At 40.5% G+C, this 22955-nt stretch overlaps 1 protein-coding gene across 6 annotated transcripts in view; it reads left to right on the forward strand.

Annotated features, from left to right (window-relative positions):
- Positions 1-22955, forward strand: part of DCLK2 (doublecortin like kinase 2) — a 124699-nt gene that overhangs the window by 15454 nt on the left and 86290 nt on the right. For all 6 annotated transcript variants that reach the window (XR_006656681.3, XR_006656682.3, XM_024568949.4 and 3 more), the window contains exon 2: positions 994-1328. Coding sequence is in view for 4 of the 6 variants with exons in the window: in XM_024568949.4 (XP_024424717.1) it covers positions 994-1328 (335 nt within the window). In the remaining 2 variants the exon portion in view is untranslated. The remainder of the gene's footprint in view (positions 1-993; positions 1329-22955) is intronic.

Raw genomic sequence — 22955 nt, forward strand, 5'->3', positions numbered from 1 at the left:
TGTATTTCTTCATAAAAGTTGAGCAGAAGGCTATGTTTGTAATGAACCCATCATTTTAACTACTTGATATCCTTTGCCATTTAAATAGATAGAGAAAATGTTATCTATTTAAACTAATTATTTTATTTTTTGAAAGATTTCATTTATTTTTAGAGAGGGGGAAGGGAGGGAGAAAGAGAGGGAGAGCAACACCAATGTGTGAGAGATACATCACTGGGTTGCCTCTCACACACCCCCAACTGGGTATCTGGCCCAAAACCCAGGCGCCCTGGCTGGGAATCAAACCAGCAACCTTTCAATTCATAGGCCAGCACTCAAGCCACTGAGCCACACCAGCCAGGGCTAAGCTAATTATTTTAAATCCACATTCTTTAATTAAGAAAAAAATGCCTGAGTATGTTTCTTTGAGCTGTCAAAACTCTTCTTCCTTTTTGTGGTGCTTCATTAATTGAGTAAACGAGTCTATAACTGAATATAATTTAGTCAGCTGTGTGAAGATGTAGTGATTACTCTTTGATTAGGACTGGAATTTATAATTGGAAGGGGGAGGAAAATAGTTTTATTTCTGAACATGAATATATTATTTCATGATATCATTATTTCTTCCAGATGCAATTGAAAAAATCAGTTAACAGACTTTGGAACTAGGAAGTCCTTTAAGTTTAGTCTGGTTCAACAACTCCATTTTATAGATAATGATATCGAGACCCGAAGTGTAGAGGAATTATGCAGGATGACACTTTCGATCAGAACAAAACCCAGAGCTCTCTTGTTTCTCCGTCTAGTGCTTTTCACTCTATGGTGCCTGTTATTCCTAAAACCGATCTCAATGCCGTAAAAACCAAAGGGGTGGTGGGGAGGGTGCCAGAGGAGAAGGATGTGAACCCCTTTCACAGTGGACCTCTTCCACTTAGGAGTCCACTTAATGGGACTCCAGCATTTGTTCTCCATGGTGGGGACATCATGCTAATAAAACTGGTTTTTGCTTTTTAGGTGAGAGTTACGTGTGTGCGTCAAACGAACCATTTCGTAAAGTTGATTACACCAAAAATATTAATCCGAACTGGTCTGTGAACATCAAGGGTGGGACAACCCGCGCCGCGGCGGCTCCCTCCTCCGTGAAAAGTGAAGTGAAGGAAAGTAAAGATTTCATCAAACCCAAGTTAGTGACTGTGATTCGAAGTGGCGTGAAGCCTAGAAAAGCTGTGCGGATCCTTCTGAATAAGAAGACTGCTCATTCCTTTGAACAAGTCCTGACAGATATCACCGAAGCCATTAAACTAGACTCAGGAGTGGTGAAGAGGCTCTGCACTCTGGATGGGAAGCAGGTGAGATGTTTCTAGCCCTCAGCTCTCCTTCTTTCTTTTAAATTCTCCTCAGTAGTTACATGTTTGACAGTATGAACTTTGCAATCCGCTAGGTGTTCTTTCAGTAGTCCTACTTGAGGGGGTGTGGGTGTGCGTGTGTATTTGCCTTCATCATGAAAGTATAAGCAGCTCACCTGTCTCTTTACCCAAATATGTCAGAAGTGCGTACAGAGAAATCTGTCCATGCTTCTGGTGGTCCCTGGGAGGGAAATGGAAACTTCTGAGGGAAAAGTGTAAGTGGGATGTTCTTTAACATAGGAACATCTATTGACTAGTAGAGTCATTTGGGGTGTGGGTAAGCCATGGGGGTCAAAATTAAAGATATTTAATTTTTTTAGAAAAGCCTTTTCTCCTCACTCACGTATAATATGGGAAATGCATTTAAAAGCAAATACTGTCATAGGAATGTCCATATGAATTTCATAGGGAAGAGTGGAGGTAATTAATCAGCATTTCTGGAAAAAATACACAAATTACACAGGAAAATGCATGCCAAATTATGGTAACAATATACCAGGAAGTCTAATGGGCTAAAAAAAAAATTGGGCAAATTGCAAGAATGCATGAATAGCAGTTACACAAATATCAAATTTTACCACAATCAGATTATCATTCCTCAAAAGAAACATGTGGTTTCTGAAGGGTATTTTTCTCTAATTACAATAAGGTTAAATTGTTTATATTTACATTGTATAAACATAGTTTCCAGCATTCAATTTGTTTCTTCATTTCATTTTGTTTCTTTTCTTGAAAATAATTTATTTTGAAGTGTTTGGCTCATGTGATGCTCATGCAAGTGAATAATATGAAACACTGGAACTGTGTTTTCTGGGGAAAAAAGTGGTTTTCTAAGACTGGATCTAGTTAGTGGGTTGCTTTATGAATCATTAACAAAATTTAAAAAATAGGTTCTAAAAGTTCAGGAATCTATAGTGAAGTTATGACTTTTCTAATTAATTAGATGAATGATTAGAAGGAAGCCTGCCCCAATACAGGTTCATAGTATGACTGGAAATAGACGCTTTACAAGTTGAATAAATTGCACAGTCAAACACAAAACTCTGTAAGATGTACTCTGCAAGTAAGTGAAAATTAATTAGACTACAAGAGAGGAGATTTGCTAAGTCAAATAGCTAATTCTTGGTGGACACAGGGAAGACAGTAACTATAGAGACAGATATTTAAGATGCCTCACAAAAGGAAAAGTGAAAAGGAAAAGGAAAAATCGTATGTCAAATTAGAAAACATAAGTTGCACATGAACAGTATATGCAGATGAGATTAAAAAAATTGGAACTTAGTACCCTGACCGGTGTAGCTCAGTGGGTTGGGTGTTGTCCCACAAAGCAAAAGGTCGCCAGTTGGTTTTCCAGTCAGGGCACATGCCTGGGCTGTGGGTTTGGTCCCCAGTTGGGGCACGTTATTAGAGGCAACTGATTGATGAGTCTCACATCAATATTTTCTCCCTCTCTTTCTCCTTCCCTTTCCCCTCTCTAAAAACAAATAAATAAAATCTTAAAAAAAATTAAACCTCAGATTTGGAAATCTTCAAATGAATGTTCTCCAGGGAAATTTTAAGTGAAATAAAGACATTGAGCATTTAATTGAAATAATACTTGTTGAATTTTATAGTTATCCAAAAAATTGTCTTCAGAAGGCTCCAGACTAGAAATATTTATATGTAAAAATGTTACCTAAAGCACAAGCACCCCCAAATTATCAGCATATTGAAGAATAATGCACTGCTATGGGTAGGATTTATGAGAGGAATTAGAGGTGGCTCACTATTAACAAACCTGTTGCCCTGATCAGGTGGCTCAGTTTGTTGGAATATCAACCCGTACACCAAAAAAGGTGGTGGGTTCGATCCCTGGTCAGAACACATACCTAGGCTGCCCCAGTGGTGGCGCAAATGGGAGGCAACCGATCGCTCGCTCTCTCTCTCTCTCTCTCAAATCGATAAACATATCCTCAAGTGAGGATCAAAATTAATTAAAAAAAAGAAACCATGTTAATACATGGGATCTAGAAGATAAAGTTATTGCACATGTAATCCCAAGAAGATGTCACAGAAGCATTTGACAAAATACAAAATCTACATTCACTTAGGGATTTAGCAATAAGAACAGAAGGGGAATTCTCTAACAGACTAAACAGTCCTCTCTGAAAAACAGGTCTATGTATTGGTATTCAAATGAGGTACTGGAAGTATTTCTATGATAATCAGGTCTAAGGTAAGGAAGCCTGATAGCACCTGTATTCAGTGTTCTTCTTCTCTACATTCTTCCTGATTTTTATTTATAGTTTAATTGCAATTTCAATAAGAATTTAAATGAGTTTTGGGGAGGTAGGAGGAGGGATACCTGACAAAGTGATTTTAAAAGTTAATCTGGAAAAATAGGCAGGAAAATTTTGGAAATAATGATTAATGGGCTCTCATGCTACCAGATATTAAATCACCATTCTCATACGATACCAAAAATAAATTCCAGGTGTTTTAAAAGTATAGATGTCAAAATGAAATAAAAGAACTAAAGGAAAAGATGTCAATAGTTATGTTGAAATGGGAAAGGGTTTTCTAAACATAAAAGTAGTGGGAAGACCACAAAGGGAAAGGTTGAGTACAAGATAATAATCAAAACTTTCTAGATGTCCCAGCAAGGGCAAGTATGTTTATATTGTTGTAGTAGCTTAATATGAAAAAAATACTGCAATGGCAAGATGAATCAAAGCTCAGACAATTTGAAAGGGTAGAATTATAAATACTAAGTATAAAAAAGTTCAATCTCATTAAATATGAATTAAAGCAATGAGATTATTTTTAATATTTAGAATTAACATGTTTTTGAATATGTCCATTTTTCAATATGCGATGAATTGACATTCTCAAAGAATGATGGAAGTATAAATTTCATATTCTTCATGGAAAACAGTTGGTTTTGTACAACTATACAAATGTTCTTACTTTTTGAACAAATAAAATTAACTTACAGGGATTTATCCTAAATAACCTGAGATGCAAACATACTTATGCATGAGAATTCATCCCAGCAATACGAGCAGAAGATTGGAAACAATTTAAAATCTCTAAAGTAGAAAACAGTTAAATAATATTACCGTACAATTCATAGGACTGGCCAATGAAAATTTTTGGGGGGTGACTGTGAAGACATGGGATAATATTAAATGAAAAAGGCAAGAAAAAAAAGAAACTCTGTAGTATGGTTTCAATTTTGTGTTAAAAAAGAAAAAAAGAGGAAGAATTTTTTAAAAAACTAGTTCAGAAGGAAACACAATTATAGTTGCCATCAGAAATCCCGTACTTGCTGTTTTGATTTCTTCTACTTCTCCCTCGTGTCTCTTTAAAAGCAAAAACTCAAGCACTGAAAAAGAAAACAAAGACTGATTTCAATCAGATTGTTCAAATTAAAACATTATGAGTTAATCCTTGAAATTTTGGCATGTGGCTATAAAATGTTACAAGCATCACTTTTGTCACTGTCTACGTCTAAAATTATTTCTCCTGTGCAAACAAAAGAGATACTCTTAAACTTTCAAGTAATATTTCTTTGTAAAAATTAATGTATTTTATTTTTAATAAACACAACTTTGGATATTGTATTTTCCGAGTGCCAGGTATCCCTCAAAGCTGTAGTTTTCTTGGCAGGGACTCAACATCTGTACTGGAAGTGGACTTGCTATTTAAAACTTCATCTGTTTTGTAGTTGATATTTATTATAAAGAGGACATTACATCTTGCTTTGAAGTAGCATAAAAATTTGTCTTATGCTTAAGATTAATGCAAGTCTTTAAATGGGCAGTGTTCATTCTGATTTTATTTTATAAATTGATTTTTTATGGGTATGTAAAACTATCTGCTTTCTGGAAATTCTCAAGGAAAGGACAGCTTTGCTTGGTTGAAGAAAAAGAAATGAGAAAAAAAGCTATGATCCGTTAATGAGTTGCTCCTGCACAAAAGTTTAGGCCATCTGCCTCAACTTTTATGTTCTTTCCTACTCAGATTCGTTGTTTTCATCTTAAATCAGTCTGATCTTCAACACAAGCATAGAGATTAAACAATTTATGGACAGTTCATGTTCAACAGTCACCGATTCCACCCTGACACCAGTGTTAGAGTTTTAAGGGACATGTGCCAGTGGCATTGATGCTGGTAACACAGTGTCCCTTGAATCTTCTCTTCTGTCAAAATGGGTGGTCACGTCTTCCTGCAGTGCCGACTCCATTTACAAGGTCTGACTTGGTTAGTGGTATAGATGACTCCTATATTTTATACCTCTTGTAAATTGCTTCAAATAAGATCAAGTAGTAGGATTTTATCCATGTTAACTCTTGGGTTTTCTTTAATGTAGAGCAGTGGTTCTCAACCGGGTACATTTTTGCTGTTGGGGACAGTTGGTAGCATTTGGAGTCACGTTTTGATGTCATGACTGGGGATAAGGCTGCTACTGGCGTGTGGTAGGCAGAGGCCAGGGATGCTGCTCACCATCCCACAGTACACAGGACAGACACAGCATCTTTCTTGGGAATCCAAGACGTCAATAGTGCTGAGATTCAGAAAATCTGGTGTAAAGTAAATGAAATGATTGAGAAGGAAATGATGCTTGTTTGAATATTAACTTTATCGATTAGGCCACATGCTAAACTTTATTTCAGTACTTACAGATTTTCTCATAGCCTGTCCACTTTTTATCTAATTGAGGCAGGTGTGCTAGAATGTCATGGTTTATAGACTTTATTTTCCTGGATTTCCACCTCTTTGTCTTTGTTGTGTGAGACTGATGTGCAGTTGGGTAGTACAGCTTCACAGAGGGTTAAATGAAGACATCCCAAGTGGCTTGATGTGTATCCAAAGAGAAGTCTAAAAAATAGTGATTTATTCTTGTGGAGTTTTATTTAATGCTATAAAAAGTGATGTCATGATTATCAGTTGAAAAAAATTCACAACCTGTATATTTATAGATGGCATGGCTGGAAAAAAAAATGACCTGTGAAGATAAGTTATGACTATTCTCTTAAGTAAGTTTTTAAACGCAGTTAATTTCGATTAAATGCTTTACTTTTGTTTTTCTTTTACCAATGAAACCTTGAACTTTTAAATTAAAGGAATTGTGTGGACAACAAGGTTCAGTTTTTTAAATCTCAAAAGTCAGAGTGACTTTCTTATAATTAACAGCAGGGGACTCCTTTTTAAAAATGTATCTTTATTCTGTTAAGAGACTGAAAGGTCCAAATATAGATTTTGTCCACATGTGTAAAAAATTCTAACTTTTAGCTTTTCCAGAAACATCAGAGTTTTAACATAAAAGAAACATATTTAGTGGAATTTTGGAACAAGTTGATTCTTGTCATGGGCAGAAGCAAAACAGACTCAGAAATTGCTGGCAGTTGATGCTTTGGGGGTAAAATACTTCCAGACTTTGGGACCACTGCCAGCCTTAGGGTGCCCACGTGCCGCGGGTTCTCCTTGGTGGTCATGGAGTGTCTCCGTCTTATCGGTTATCTTAGGGTCTTTGAAGGTTTCCATCCTCACTTTTATAAAAGTTTCTTTCAAGTAGCAGAATATAAATATTTTGTACCTGGCTTTAACTTTCCTGGCACCACAGTTTCCAGTAAAGGTTCATTTTCTGTGTAATGACCTACCTAACCATTCTTGTTTAAAACAATCTCTTCTCAAAAATTGCTACATAGAAATCAAATGGTTGATATCTATTCAAAAATATTTTCTACAATTCATTTAATCCCGATAGAATTTTTCCTTGAAGTAGATGAGGGCAGAGTTATAGAAATCCAGACAACTGTTGTGTCTAAGTAGATGCATTCATATCTCTGAAGCATGGGTCGCCCCGACCTATCTCAAGTAAAGGAAAACTATCCCGATCAGGAATGAACAGACTAAAGGAATAACTAGTGGGATTTTTCAGTACAGCAGGAAGTCCAGGTAAAGAAAGGGAGAAAACATTCAACTTGTTCTTTAATCTCTGATCTAAGCAGAAAAGGTCAGGATGGGGGATTAATCTTTGTTTTTGATTTAATGAACACCTCTTTTCAAAAAGTAATCTAAAGAGTGCAAAGAAAGAAGAACTTTGTTGGAGTAAAGTTTTTTAAAAATTTCTGTCTCTTTTAAGATTTTATTCATTTATTTTTAGACAGAGGAGAAGGAAGGGAGAGAGGGAGAGAAACATCAATGTGTGGTTGCCTCTCCTGTGCTCCACACCAGGGAACCTGGCCTGCAACCCAGGCATGTGCCCTGACTGGGAATCGAACCATCAACCCTTTGGTTCTCAGACCGCAGCTCAATCCCCTGAGCCATTCCAACCAGGGCTGTTGAAGTCAAGTTTGCATTTTGCCGTTCTGGTATCCATTATAGAAGAACTTTCCCCCGACCTCTAATAAACATCTTCTCCCTTTTCGTGGGAAGCTGGAGGAAAACCCTAAAACCCTAAAATCCTACCCCCAAGGAGAACACTCTGCACTTCCAGAGTACATAGTAGACGTTTAGGAAAAACAATGTTAGCTCACAACAAATTATGCAATTAAGGGGTAGGTGGGATGAAGATGACATCACTGTGAGCTCTTGTTTCTCTATTCTTTCGCTGCCTAAGCTGGAGCACTGTATGGAGCATAAGGATTGTGTTAAATTCATTTCGCTTTTGTTATAAGTGCATTTTTAGTGGTTATAATAATTATTAAAATGTTTTTTGTTATGTAGTTCCCAGTGCTTAGAATAATAGCTAACAGCTTAACTAGCGAATAGCTAAAAGCCAGTAGCTTACTGGGTAGGGCACTGTGATCGCGCTTTCTGGTAGCCTTCCCCACTCATCCTCACAGCAGCCTGGAGAGCGAGGTGTCCTCATTCCTGTTTCACACTGGGGACCTTGAAACAAAGGGCAATCAAGTAACCTGTTCAAAACCCCGCTGCTGCTGGGCCGGGATTCACACCCAGGAAGTGTGATCCTAGACCTCGCCCCTCGCACAGCTGTGCTTTGAGCCCTTTGGGGTCGGGCTTTGTGGGTGTCATCGGTGATAGTAGTCAGGAGCAGGAAAAATAACTAATGGACTATCAGGTTATTTCATTTCAATTTTTTAAACGTTTTAGAGTGATGCAATTTTATCTGGGGTTTATCTAAAGGTGGTAAAATTATTCTTCAAGTAAGATCTGAAAAATGAAAAAAATAGGTTGAGGAATGATTATATACTTGACAAAAAGATGATTCAGATTTTATAGATTTAATTAAAAAAATTAAAGACTATGACATCGCAGAAAGTTTAGAAAATAGAGGAAAAAAGAAATGCACATTCTATTTTAACACTGGTTTTATAATCAAGTATTCCTATCTATATTTTCATGTACATGTTTTATTTTCTTCCTTAAGAGAAAACTACTCAAGTAAAATCAGTACGTTTCTACTAGGAAAAAATATAAACTGTTGAGAGAAATGCAAAAAGTAAATGTTTCTTTTCACATCTGCCCTTCTTCCCAAACCTCATTCTACTTCTTCAAGGGGACCACTAATGACAGTTTTGCTAATGCACTTTAAATACACATGTACACATAATTTTTACATAATGTGGTTTTGTGTGTAATCCTGTATCCTCTCCTTTTTCACTTATTAATTGTATTCCATGTTATGTAATCTTCATAATTCATACTTAAGTGACTAAATAATGTTCCATTGGCTAGATGTATTATTATTTAACCAATTGCTATACATTTGGCTTTCTAGTTTTTCATTCTTTGAATCTCCAATCATCCTGCTGTCTATAGATTTTAACATGCTTTGGATCATTTCCTTTTTTTAGGATAGATTCCTTGAGGTCAATCACTAGAAGAGATAAGTATTTGGGAACTTGGGAGATACTATGAAAGCTGGAGACAAAACGTTGACCTAGCGGCAGCACCGCCAGCATGGGCCCTGGTATTTCTGTAGCTGGGAGGGACTTGGTAAGGATCAGCTGTCACAGCCAGCCACAGTGCATATACTTAATTTGTTGCATGGGAAAACACACTTCCTGTGAAACTGAAACCCCTCTGCATTCCTCTTATCACTTCTACCTTTGCTACTTTCTCTTCCAGAAAATAGTTTATTGAGAAAAGGCAGGTGATCATGTATCAGTTTTATATCAGAGGCTAGTGCTGACCGACTAGTCTTGAAAATGTGAAGCTTAGTAGGGACAAAAAGGAAACCTTTTTAGCAAATAGTCCACATGTGTGGCTTAATCTTGAACTAAAAGACCTAATGCTTCAATTAATGTTTGCTTTATAACCTTCGTCGATGCCAAAAATCCTAGGAGGATATTACTGGTATTTGGTGTATTCAGGTAATGTTTGCTTTGTGATATTTTGATTCAGAATCGAGTCAAGACTGCTTGAAATAGATGCTTGGTAATTGATGGTTACTTCACACCCCAGTTGCTGTGGCTCAGTTGCTTGGAGTGTCGTCTAGTAAACCAAAAGGTCACGGGTTGATGCCCAGTTAGGGCACCTACCTGGGTCGTGGGTTCCATCGCCAATCAGGGTGCATGCAGGAGACAACCGATCACTCACGTTGATGTTTCACTCCCTCTCTCTCTTCCTCCCTTCCCGTTCTCTAAAATCAATAAGCATGTCCTTGGGTGAGGATAAAAAATATATATAACTTTCCAAGTTTTATTGGATTTCATGAAAGGGTCATTTTATTCATCATGTTTCGTGGTGATAACAAGGACAGGTGCACACTCAGTCTTGTGGTTTAGAATATATAACTGATATAGGAAACTATTTAGTCCAGCTTGCTAATTTTCTAGAACCTTTTGAAGTCCGTGCTGCTTCTCTCTCAGTTCAAGCCTGATTCAGCATTTTGTGTGTGATCAGCTTGTTTGCAGATCACAGTGCAGATTTAAGGACCTCTGCTTTGGCCTGTCTACTCCGTTCCCTTTAGTTGGGGGAAGTGTTTATTTTCAGTCTAGGCTTTTCTGGAGAGCAAAAGTTAAGCTTAAGCACGGTTATCCACATTCTTAGGGTACTGCCTCATAGAAAAGTAAGTGACTGAATGTAAACTGAAAATTACTTCGTGGAGAAAACTAGTGCTAGATTCTGTATTGTTTGTTGTTGGTTTTTTTTTTTTTTTTTTTTCCCAGTAACTGCATGATTTTTCTGGGTTTCAAAATTAACCTCTTGCAGTTTTTTTTTTTTTTAAAGTAAGGAAGAGCATCACACTTCAAACAGGGAAACTAGCTTTTATGAGTATCCTCTGTATATTTTTAGCACATTTTAATTGTGGTGTGATGCAGCTGCCAGACTCCGGCACAGAGTGCTGGGAGGCTCTGTAGTCATTAGAGGTTCGCCTCCACAGAAGTTTATTCTCTGAGCCAGGAGACTGTTAGAAATGAGGCAGCACTTACCCCAACAGGGACGTTCTGTCCTTGTGCATTTCAGGTTCTTCCTGAGACTTGAAATAGTAAAACTTTTATTTAAAAAAAATATGTAATGATTTATGACAAGCTTCTGTAAATGTGAACATAAAGACACTTGCTTATATTTGAAAATATCGCTCTGCCCACATGCTAAGTCGTGAAAATGCCATTGTAAGTATGAGTTATGGAAGATATTTAAATACCCGCGTATTGGTACTTATCAAAACTGACACTAGTTACACGGTTGTGTTTCTGAAGGATTAAGTTTATTAAACCCCTAATCTTTTGGATCACCTGTGTTAACATATTTTAGTGGTAAAATATTATGGCTGACACGTGCCATTGTGAAAAGTGCAAATTAAAAAAGTTTCCTTTTTATAAAAAACGTTGTGTAAATGGAAACTTGGAAAAGCCCAGTTAGGTAACTTAATCCAAATTTGAACATTCTGTTAAATTTTCACTTAATTTGGTAGTCCAGATTTTTACATGTAGATAAAAGTTTGAAACTTTTTTGGAAGTTTTAAAAGTGATTTTCACTTCCAGAGCGTTCCTGCCTAAGCAGCACCAGCCAGTGTCTACATCCCTTCTTGAATGTCTAGGACTTGAGAGGGTCGTAGTCAGTATGATTTGTGCCCTACGGAACTGATTATATGCCCTGGAGTCAGAAAAAATTGAAATTTGGTTTAAATCCATTCAGTTCACAACAGCATTATCGCATCGAATGGGACAAGGTTCACGCTCGTTCAACGAGCAATGTCGTTAAGGACTGTCAGTGACGGGACAGTGCCCCGTGGGTGCCAGCTATGGGGGCAGACTGGTTACACATGTCGTCATTTACTCTCGTGACCACCCTGAGCTGGATACGTGGCAGTATCTTCCTGCGAGGGATGTTACAGAGCACATCCGCAGAACTTTCGTCCTTGGGTTTCACTTCGACTTCTTGGATACGGCCACACTTACCCTGTGAAGCTGCCTTTGCCCCAGACGCTTTTAAACGCTCAGAGCTCGTTTTCAAAATTCAAAAGAAGATCCATTTCACTACTTTATAATTATTCATAACTGTTTACTGTAACCTATTATATGCTATGGTTATTTACTTTAAAAGTCTTTAAGCTTGGCTCTGAATAGCTTCCTGGACTTTCCCCCAAAACTTATATTCAGCCTTAAATGATAAAGAGTTTATTTATTTCATTGCATGGGTGGTTATGATTCCTCACTAACATTTATTTTGTGGCTCAAGATATCCTAGATTTGGTCAGTGGAACCATTTTCAAGTTGGATCCAGTGTCTTTCTGACATATTTTAGGATACACAGGGAAGTAAGGGTTGTAGGGAACCGTGTCAGGTTCATAATTAGACCTGCAGCAACAAAAGTACAACAGCAATTCTAAATCCCAGCGTCTACTGTGGATCCTCTGTTCTCAGGTGTCTTCCTAATGCATGTTCCCTCCATGTGCATCCACAGTCACATGTGTGTCTACAGTCCCATGATTTCTCTTCATTGCACATGACTCCTGATTTCTCTGCAACTCTGTTCTTGTGTCTTTTAGCATGTTTGTCACTGAGCCTCTAGATGCTAGGGCCTAGGACATGTCTGATTGAGTTGCTGGTTATGGCCCAGTACAAGAGCACCATCATAGGCCATTAGCTTCCCTGCTCTTGACCTATACTGGCTGCTTTTAGGGAAACACTCAATTTATTTTTGAAGAGTTGCTGTGGTTTGAGTCATATGACCTTGTAAGCTATGTGCAATGAATTTGGCTTATAAGGGGCTTTGCGTACTAAGGGCATATAGGGATTTGTTGACTATGTGATTTAGTGACTCTCGACTAGAGGGGATTTTGCCCCTGAGGGGACATTTGCAGGAAGGGTAGAGTCAGTAATAGGTGGGGGGCAGGGGTGCTGCTACCTATCTTACAGTACATGGAACAGCCCTCCACAACAAAGAACTGGCTGGTCCAAAACATCAACAGTGCTGATATTGAGAAACCATGTCCTGGTTTAATGGATAAAAGAGGAAAGAAAAGGGGGTTTTGAAGGAAATGTGAGTGGTTTCGGAATGGCCAGTGTAAGGGATGTAGGCATGTGCGTCTGGTCGAGTGTAGATTTTTGAAACGAAAGAGGCAGGGACAAGGTTATGCACAGCATGCACTGCGTTTCCGAGGGATAGAAACCTCACCCGGTGGACTTTGAGTTGCCACCGAAGAATTGTAAGTATCAGATTTGAATTTTAAAAAGTTTACTCTGGAGAGTGTGAAGTGAGTTCACAAAGATGATCAGTGCTAAAGGATTGTACGTCCCAGGGTGTGGGAAGCTGTTTCAGATGATTCTATCTCAGAGTTGTAATATGGTTCACAGCTTGTGGTCCCTAAACCCTACTCCAGATAGGAGGCAGACATTCCTGAAGAAATCTGAGTTGTTTCAGAGGGTGAAGATTTGGTTTTAGCAGGAAATGACAAAGAATGAATCAGTTTGGTGGAGTCCAAGTTTATGGACAGAAAGTATTTATTAGGTTAAAGATTATACCAAACCTTCACAGTGACTGGAAGGAAGTGGCATTTTGTTTTCAATTTTAAAAAAGAGGGTTAATTTTCCCCTGTGCTTTTCATGTTGTCAAACTAGGTGAGATGTTTGTGGCTGGATGGCTATCAGGATTGTTACTCAGAAGTAATGCTGGGCTGGAGTGTAGGTAAACACTGCCTTTTTAAAAACACTATTTTTAGAAGGGAAGAGAGGGAGATAGGGAGAGAAACATTGATGAGAGAAACATCGATTGGTTGCCTCGTATGAGCCCCAACTGACCCTGGGGACCGGACCTGCAACCTAGGCATGTGCCCTGACCGGAATCAAACCAGTGACCTTGTTGCTTTGTGGGACGATGCCCAACCAACTGAGCCACATGGGTCAGGGCTTCTTTTCCTTTTAAATGTATTTATTTTGTGTGTAGTTGGCACACAATCTTATATTGGCTGTGTTAGTTTTAGGCATCCTACACAGTGATTCAACATATTTATACCCTGCAGTGTGATCACCCCACTAGTTCTCATGTAACCATGTAAACTTACCGCAATAGCACTGCCTTTTCTAATGTGCTGCTGGGACTGTGAGTGCTTCCCCTCCTTTCCCAGCTCACACCTGGCGTGACCAGGTGATTGGTGACCGTGAGGCAAATTTATATTTGGGAAAAGCTGTTACTGTAATGGGACAGTACTGCAACAGGCTGTCCACAGTAACACATTTATGTAGAAATGACTTAAAAATATAGTCACTATGCCAACTAAGACACTTGAATATGAAGGTGCTTCTTGGTAGCAATAGAAAAGAGTGTCGTGATATGACCTATTGAAATACGTTACAATTTTTGAGAGCCTTAAAAATGTAAATGCTCCTATGCTTTGGCTAATAAGATGTGTTTTTAGTAACACATTGTTAAAGTCATTTATTGAAGACCCATCCCTACTTTATTGTAAAAAACCAATGATAATGATTTGGCTTTTTATGCAGTTGTACTTGCAATTTTCACGCTGATATAGCTAGGCTAATTTGGTGACACATACAGTTTTGTATTGTTTACATTGTATAATAATGAGCTGGGTAATAGCTTCCTCAAACTCTATTTTAGACAATTGAGGCATTGATATAGGGAAATGAGAGAACAAGGTTCAGTCCATGCACTTTTTGCCTGGAAGGTTTCCATAAATATATGGATATAGATACCTATATATGGGTATTGTGCATGCCTATAAAATACACATAAAATTTACTTAGGTGAGCACCCAGTCTGCCAGTCTACTTAATGAGTCTGGAATCCCAAGCAAAGCTATGGTCTTAGAGTGTATGCACCGGGAGTCTCAAAGTGCTGGCACATTCAGAAGGTGAGGGCATGAGGTCCCCACTCTCCAGGCACTTAGTCTCTCTTTGATGAGGAAGTCGAAAAAACGCCTGACATGATTAGATAAGACAAAGGTCTAAGAGACATTGCTAGTCAGCTGAAAGACAGAAGTGTGAACCAGTGGAGCAGGGAAGAGTTTGTGAAGAAGTAGAATGCACACTGGGCTACAAATGGGGAGACTGATGAAGAGAGACCACTGCCCCCCAGCCCCAACCCCACACACAGCAGCAGGGGAGAAAACAAGACTGACAGTGAAGGGAGGTACCAAGGGGAATGAGAGTCACGTCAGGACATAGCAGGAAGTGAGTTTGGAGAAACTCGGATCGGGGAGTTCACTTAAGTTCAAACAGTGGAGAGCGAATGTCAGCTTTTGATGAAACAACAATAAAATAAAACTGTGCTTTGGGGTCAGCCTGTCACCGGACTGATGCTAAAATGCAAGAAGGAGGACCACACAGCCAATCAGGAGGCCCTCCCGGCAGTGCAGGAGTGGTCCAGAGTAGCGTGGCAGGTGCCAGGCAGAGGCAGAGACGTGAAGCAGAGAATCTGGATGAGTACAAGCCCTACTATAACTTGGGAAACTGGGGAGTGCCGAGAGTGCCACAGGGCTTGGAAAGAGCTGCTCCAGTGCCTTCTACCCAGTTGCCAAGCCCCAGAGCTGGCTGCAAGTCATGCCGCAGAAATGCTTGAATGTCCTGGTTTCCTAAGGGGCCTCCAAAGGTTGAGGCAGTGGAAATAACGAGGACTGATACTGCCTGGTAGATACGTCTCTGTATATCCATGTGTATGGCTTCTACACTAAGTTGATCATTTTATTAAGGGGGACAGGGCAGTTTGTCATTAAGTGTCGGGTAGACAAAAAGCCTTGTTTATTTTCATCTAGGTATACATTAAATTTACTCTTTTTAATATCCACTTTATTGTTGGCCTAATGAGGTAAAAATAATGTTATTGGGTGGGAGGATTTTTTAAGTAGATTTTTTTTGTGGGAAAGAAAACAAACTCTTTCTTTTACTTAAGTAAAATTTAAACCTAGTTTATGTAGCAAATATCCTTATTTTGATGTTAGACTAATGTGACCGCAGAAGATGTGACAAAGAGCTACATTGTAACTGGAGCAAATTTTGCAGCAGACTGTGTACAAAAACTGGTGACACTATGCTGTGAAAAAATAGCAGAGATCTGCTCTTAATGTGTATTGGGATCCCTTATTTTAGCCCACAGCCATCCTGGGTTTCCACAGGGACTGGTCCCGGAGTCACTCTTCTTTGTCCAAACCTTTTTACTAGAGGTGGCAGTGCCCTAGGAGCCCTAGGGAGACATCGCCAGACACAGTGCCTCCTTGCTACCCTTTGACAGGCCCCTCCGTTCCTTCTCTAGGTGACACGTGCTGTCCCCACTCCACTGGGCAGAGGTGAGCTTCCCTTTCTTGGGACTCACCTGACACTGAGTAGCGAACCAGCTGCCTAGTTTGTGGGGCCCAATGCAAGATGACAATGTAGGGATCCTTATTTAAAAATTATGAAGAATTTCAAGACAGCAACATCAGAATATTAAAGCAAGCAACGGGCTCTGTGCACCTGCCCAGGTGGCACACCTGTGTGGGGCATAAGTTGTGGAGTCCTTGACCTCTCTCAGGGTCATGTGAGGCACACATAGGTGGGCTGCCTTGCCCTGCATCTGGATGGAGAAGAGGCAGAGATTGACAGCTTCTCCCACCTTCTCTTCACACACCTGCCCCTGGTCCAGTGTTCAGGAGAATGGAAGCTTCCTCCTTCTGCTCTGCACTCAGGTTGGTTTCGTTCATTGGAGCATTGTCCCTAGAGGAGTGGTTGACTTTGGACATTCCAGTGTCAGAGTGAATGCTACTACAGAATACAGGAGAACATCCAAGACCTCGGTGGGAAAGGAAGGCTGTGAAGCAAGGTGGGACTGAACCTTTTGTGGCAAGCAAGGTTAGGGTTTATTTTAAAAAAACAATTGCAAGTTTGGGGAGCTTTCCCTGCTGGGAATGGTACAGTTGATTCTCTCCAGTCACTGTAGTTAGGTTCTATAAGGTAGCCACAAACACTGAATTAGCAAATCCTGATTTGTTACTCCTTGGGGAAGACAGGGCTAGGTTCCCATGAGGTGTGGTCTCAACTTGCATCAACCAGACAATATACAATCTTGTTTTATGCGCATCTCTGTTTAAAGACACCTTGTTTTATACATACACGTGTGTATATATACACATGTATATATATGTATGTACATATGTAGTTGATTCATTTACACGAACTTAGAGCCAACAGCACTGACTCGTGCCCGAACGAGTGTATCTGACACAGGCATTTTCTCTGCAAGGCACATCGCAACCTTCTTGATCTTAGGAATACTAGCCAGCACTGCAGCTTTATGCTTGGGGACGATTTGAAGCAGAGAACCAACAAGAAGCACAAAAACGCAAATAAGGTGGCACTAAATAGACCACAAAAACTGTGAGCGCCGAAACCCAACAGCAGAGCCTGGCTTTGTCCCACCTCAGCCGGGGGACTGTGTCCAGTGGGCGACTCAAAGTTTTCACCAGTGGGCCACAGAAGCGCCACAGGTATTGATTTGCGCACTAAGAATAAATTTTAGCAAGCAGGCGAACTTGCAAATACACAGTCTGCAGGTGAGGAGGACTGGATGTATTTTAAATTTCAGCTATTATGTCACAGTGAGCAGGTCTTTAAAACAAAGCCATCTATCAACGTGACAGAAAGAGTTTGCTGTTTGTTTTTAAAGGGAAGATACAGCAGGATGTAATATACTCGGGTGCGATAAACCCAGGCCACGCGTCAGAGCTTCTAAAGTAAACTCGAAACGCACATACCTCTCTGATAAGAGAATGTGAAGAGGAGTTGTGGGTTTGATAACCAACCATGTTAATAACAACCAGTGAGTGTCAACTAATTACGATGAGTAAAAATAAAATGTCCAACTAATAGTAGGTCACATGAGCATCAGAGCAAGTCATCTTGTGTAAACAAGGCTTGTATCAAAGTGGGGGATGAGGAGAGTTCAGACAGGAATAGAGTGGGAGAGCTTTGCATGCTTTTAAAAGAAACCGATTTGGCCCCAAACGTTATCCGGTCTGTAATTATGTCCTGATTAAAGGAATTACTTTGGAAAAGAGAATTCAGTGAGTGTTTCCGATACAGTGTTGAAATTTAGGAAATTAGATGACACATTTTGAAAGCATTCTCTTCTGCATGTCACTTTTGTATTCCAAATATTTTGAGATGTTCCTGTGGTAGGAACTATTGTGTGAAAAGAACAAATTAGATAAGGCAGTGCTTGCGACGTTGACAAGATAACTGAAAATGTCTTGAAGAACATTTTAGTCACTCATAAGGAGCAGTTTATTGTGGGAAGAAAAACAAACTATTTCTTTTACTTACGTAAAATTTAGACCTACTTTATGTAGCAAATATCCTTATTTTGTTGTTTAGGCTAATGTGACCCCAGAAAATGTGACGAAGAGCTACATTGTGACTATGTGAATGTGTGTAGCAAGGGCTCATGTGTCAATGTTTTGAGGGTTTTTTTTTTTGTTTTTTGGTCTCACTAAGTTGCCTTATCACCTCTGAAACAATTTTGTATCGTGACAACACAGTACCTAAAAGTCTAGGTAGCATCTCTAACAGCTTTCTTGCTAAAATGGTTTTAATATATTCAATTTTTTTGTTGTCTTTCTGCCTTCCAAAACTCCATCCTGTTTCCTGCCGCCTGGCATGCTATTGGAATACAGTTTCGGTTTGTAGTTATTCTTCACAGCAGTTTCCTAAAATTCTGTGCTCTTTCTCCTTGCAGCCTTACGCTTCCCCCCTCCCTGTATAACCATCCCCCCCCCCCTTTAAGTGAATACGTCTTTTTGAATAACTGTTTGCTGACTTACCAAAAAACGGATGATAATGTTAGACTGTTGTTGACTGTGAGGAAGTCCCAATTGCATTCAGTTTATAATGAAATGGTTGCTTAGAATACCTTTAAACAATTTATGGACCAAATTTCAGAAGATTCTTTTTCTAAATTACAATTTTTCTCTGTTCTCTGGAGAAGTAGTTTTTTTTTTTAAAAAAAGCAATCTCTCTCTTTCACTCTATCTAATCCTAATTCTTGGAGATTCACAGTGCATATTAGCAAATTAAAGACTGAGATCTGCCGCACTGAAGAAACTGCTAAAACATTTCACAAGTTATTTGGTCATAGAACCCCTTCATGCAGAATGCCCTCATAATATCCCTTTGGACTAGTGTTCTGGAAGATGCTACCCAATATTTGGATAATTGCCTCACTTACCAACTGATTATTCCCAGCTCCCCATCTGTGATCACGTCCTCCTCCCCGTCCCCACTCCGGTACCCCTGCATGTTCCTCCCACCTCTCACATCCCGCCTTGGTCCTGACAGTGGAGAGACTTGTCATCCCTGGAGACCTTGGAGAGGTCATTGCTTCAAATACATTTTCCACGGAGCCTTTGTGAGAGCCACTGGTGCCGAAATGGGTTACTTTGGAGATAAAGAATGGGGGTTTTGCAGTTGGACAGACCTGAATTTGATTTCTGGATTCACCATTTAGTAACAGTGTGGCCTTCATCCAAGTACTGATTGATGTCATTGTTCTTTTTTCCGGATGTGAATATGAGGTAAGATGTACGCTCGGGCACCTGGCACAGAGCCTCACACGGGGTGCTTGACTGATGATTGTAGGATGTCCATTAGCATCTCCACTCATCCTGGGGACGGGCACCGCAAACCGTGCCTGGCGTTGCCTGAGGGTGTCAGGGAGGAATGTTTGGTATGGTCCCAACAGGGCTAGACTTACTGTGGCCATGCTTCACTGTGAACTTGACAGGCCTGAAGTCCCAGGCTCCCATGGACTCAGAAACCCTGCCTGAAGGTGAAAGTGCGGCAAAACCTGGACCATGAATAGGCAGGGTCACCGCCGTTCGCAGCCGTCATCAGGCGTTCTTAACCATGACTACACAGATCAAATCACCTGTGGAATTTTTAAAAAACATAGACTCATGACATGGTCACTGGACGGCCTGCAGTGTCCGCAGTGTTGTGGCTGAGACAAGACAAATTCACATGGACTACCGAGTCCTGTGGAGGAAGGGGGACGGCACAGCAACTCTCGCAAGGGGAGAGCATGCTGACCCTTGCCTTGATTGGCTTTTATTGGCTTAATTTGCATAGGAATACAGGGTGTGTATGGAAAGCTCATCAGTCATTGTCAGGCAGAAATGATCAAATAATAGATAACATTCAGAGAACTCTGAGGGCTTATTCTGAGTCAGGGTCAGATAGTCAAAGGGCCATAAAACTTTGGGGAACAAACTCATTCATGCTTGGACCCTTATCATTTAAATTGAGGGTATTAGCAAAGCAGGTTTCACAGGATTTTATGCATTCTTTCTCAGGCCTGATCCCCGCCCCCCCCCCCCCCCCCCCCCCCCCCCGGGAATCGCCCTTTCCAGCACTGGGCTGCACCAACCTCCAGCATTGTTTCAGGCTTAGGTCGAGCAGAGGAAGTAAGGCAGCCAAGAGATTAGGAGACTTCTTGCAGACAGAATGAGGACTCAGGCTATGTCAAAGCCAAGGGGCAAGAGTCCATCACCCCCTTTTCCATAGCCCCCAAGTCCTTCCCTGAGGGCTCCCTTATAACCATGCCTGCCTTAGGTCATCCCTCCCTTGAGGAATCCTACCTGTCATTGGCTAACCAGTCATGCACTTGGGGCCAGGCAAGGTGAAGTAAAGTGAGCAGAGGCGGTGCCCCTGCCAGGGAGATAAGCTTTGTCTCCTTAGTGGCATAGGGTCCCAAGGTCTCTCACTCAGCCATAGCCATGGGGGGTTACAGTCTCTGAAACCAGGCAGGACGGTTCCCAACAGACTCACAGACCCCATACTCCAGGAGATGCTCATTCATAGGCTGGTATGGGTTGTACAAATAATTTATTTATATACAGGTCTATGTACTGGTAGACGGAGAAGGTAGGACCAATAAAAACTTTCCAAAGTTGTCAGGATTCAGTGAGGCATTTGTGAAATTACTTAACTTGTTACAGCGATACAGAAGTTGTATCAGTTATCTTCTGTTGCATAATGAATGACCACAAACTCAAGGGCATTCGTAAGTAAGCATTTATTTCCCATTCTTTAAATGCTGGCTACAGCAGCTCTGTGGATCCCAGCGAGCTGCAGGGGAGCCTGGAGTGGGGTGGGGCTTCCTGCGATACTTGGCCTGGCAGCTTCCCTCCACATCCTCTTATTCTCCTCCCACCAGCAGACCATCCTAGGCATTCTCACAGTACAGCAGGTCCTTGATGAACGTCTTTTCATTTAACTTCATTTTGTTATAATGTTGATGAGAAAAATAAATCAATTCCTGGTTGGGGCCACTGTCTGTGGGGAGATTGCATGTTCTCCCCACACCTGCGTGGGTTTTCTGCAGCTACTCTGGTTTCCTCCAACATCCCAAAGGAGTTACGTGAATTGGTGTGTCTAATTGCTCCAGTCTGATTGGGTGTGTATATGAGTGGCCCCTCGATGGAAGGGCATCCGGTGTAGGGTGGGTCTCACCGTGCACCCAGACCTGCAGAGTCTCCAGCTACCTGCGCCCCCAGACTGGAGTAAACGGGGTAGAAAATCACTATCTTGTTGTTATTTATCTTTCTTAAATGTAGCTCACATTTATTTCAATGGTTAGTATTAGACATGTTTTGAGTCTTTATTTAGAAGTTTGGTGATGTCTTTGTGACCAGAAATATGCTGTAGGAACTTAACTCATGCTTATATCAGTTAGTCTATGGTGCAGCTGGTTTTGTTATACATTGTTTTACATAAAGTCGTGGTTTCCAAGAACCTACTGACAATGTTTAAGTGAGGACTTAACTATAGATCAAAGCACAGGGAGCTAGTGGAAATAATGTGTCTTCTTGAAGCCTTCATTCAAAATGTTAACTCTGCCTCATTTTATTGGCCAAAGTGAGTCATGGCCAAGCTCGTGTGTCAAGTGATAATGAAATATATACAGGACATGTACAGGGAGGAGTCATGCAAGACAGAGTAGAGACAGTAGTTCAATCTATCACTGAAGGCTGAAATATTGGATTTTATGACATGGTAATTGGCTACCATATCTGATACTTTGATTAGGGCTATGTGCAAGAGTTTTTTTTATCTCTTCCTGTTCTTCGTTTGTAATGCTATCTACCCATTTTGACAGGTTGGTTATGAGATCAGTTGCAATACAGTGTGTGAAAGTAGCATCAAGGTATCCTAACCCAGTCATAAATAGGAGTAGTTTCTCTAAGCACTTGAGCTCCACAACCAAATAGCGTGGGTTTGATTTCTGCCTTTGTCACACTAGCGGTGGGACATTGGGCATGGTGGGTAATCTCCTTGTGCCTCAGTTCCTCCTCTTTTAAAAAGGGACTCAGTGTCTTATCTACCCTCTGAGGCAGTTGTGAGGACTCAGTGAGGCGCAGTCCTCTTAGCTGGGCACAGTGCCTGGCCCCAATGTCAATGCTCAGTAAGGGTTACATTTTTTTCTACAATAAAAATATAAATAAAGTTGCCATTTGGCCAACTAAATGCTCAAGGATCTCTAAAGCAAGTCTAGCATATGTGGTACCTTTCATGAATTTAAGAATCTGAATGGAAAAGTTTAGAGGGTTATATACGCTTTTGGATTTTTCAGGTCTCAGTTATTTACATGTGAGAATTTTTTTGTAAAAAGAAATCAACATTTATTGTGGACCAGCCTCATGTACAGTAATGCATTATGCCTAGAAAAGACCTTAAGATGTGGTCTCCATCTTCAGGAAGCTAGCAAGCAGTTGGGAAAAGCAGAGTTGTCACATCTAAGTGAGGCCAGCGGTAAGTGATCCGTCAGGTGCACACTAGCTGCATAGGAGCGTCTGTCCAAACTGTTGGGCGGGTGCCAGTCAAATGATAGCCTTCACTTGATAGCATGGGTTCAGGTGACTGCACAGTGGTTGGCCACAGCACAGTGTGGTTGTGTACTCACACAGGAACGCAATTAAACCGGGTATTGCTTGACCAGGTATGTTTGCAGTTGAATTGAGAATCCACAGGGGGAGAAAGGGAGTTTTGTAGTTAATCTTACAGTGCTTCTGAAGACTCCTTTTCCCAGGCGATTGCAGGAAAAAGCCAATCCACACACCCCACAGGTCTCCTTACAGAGCACATGTGCCACGTGTGGCATTAGCAATGAAGTGGTGTTGGCTGGTGC

The sequence above is a fragment of the Desmodus rotundus genome, chromosome 9 (assembly GCF_022682495.2).
Source record: "Desmodus rotundus isolate HL8 chromosome 9, HLdesRot8A.1, whole genome shotgun sequence".
In the NCBI taxonomy this organism is placed as follows: Eukaryota; Metazoa; Chordata; class Mammalia; order Chiroptera; family Phyllostomidae; genus Desmodus; species Desmodus rotundus.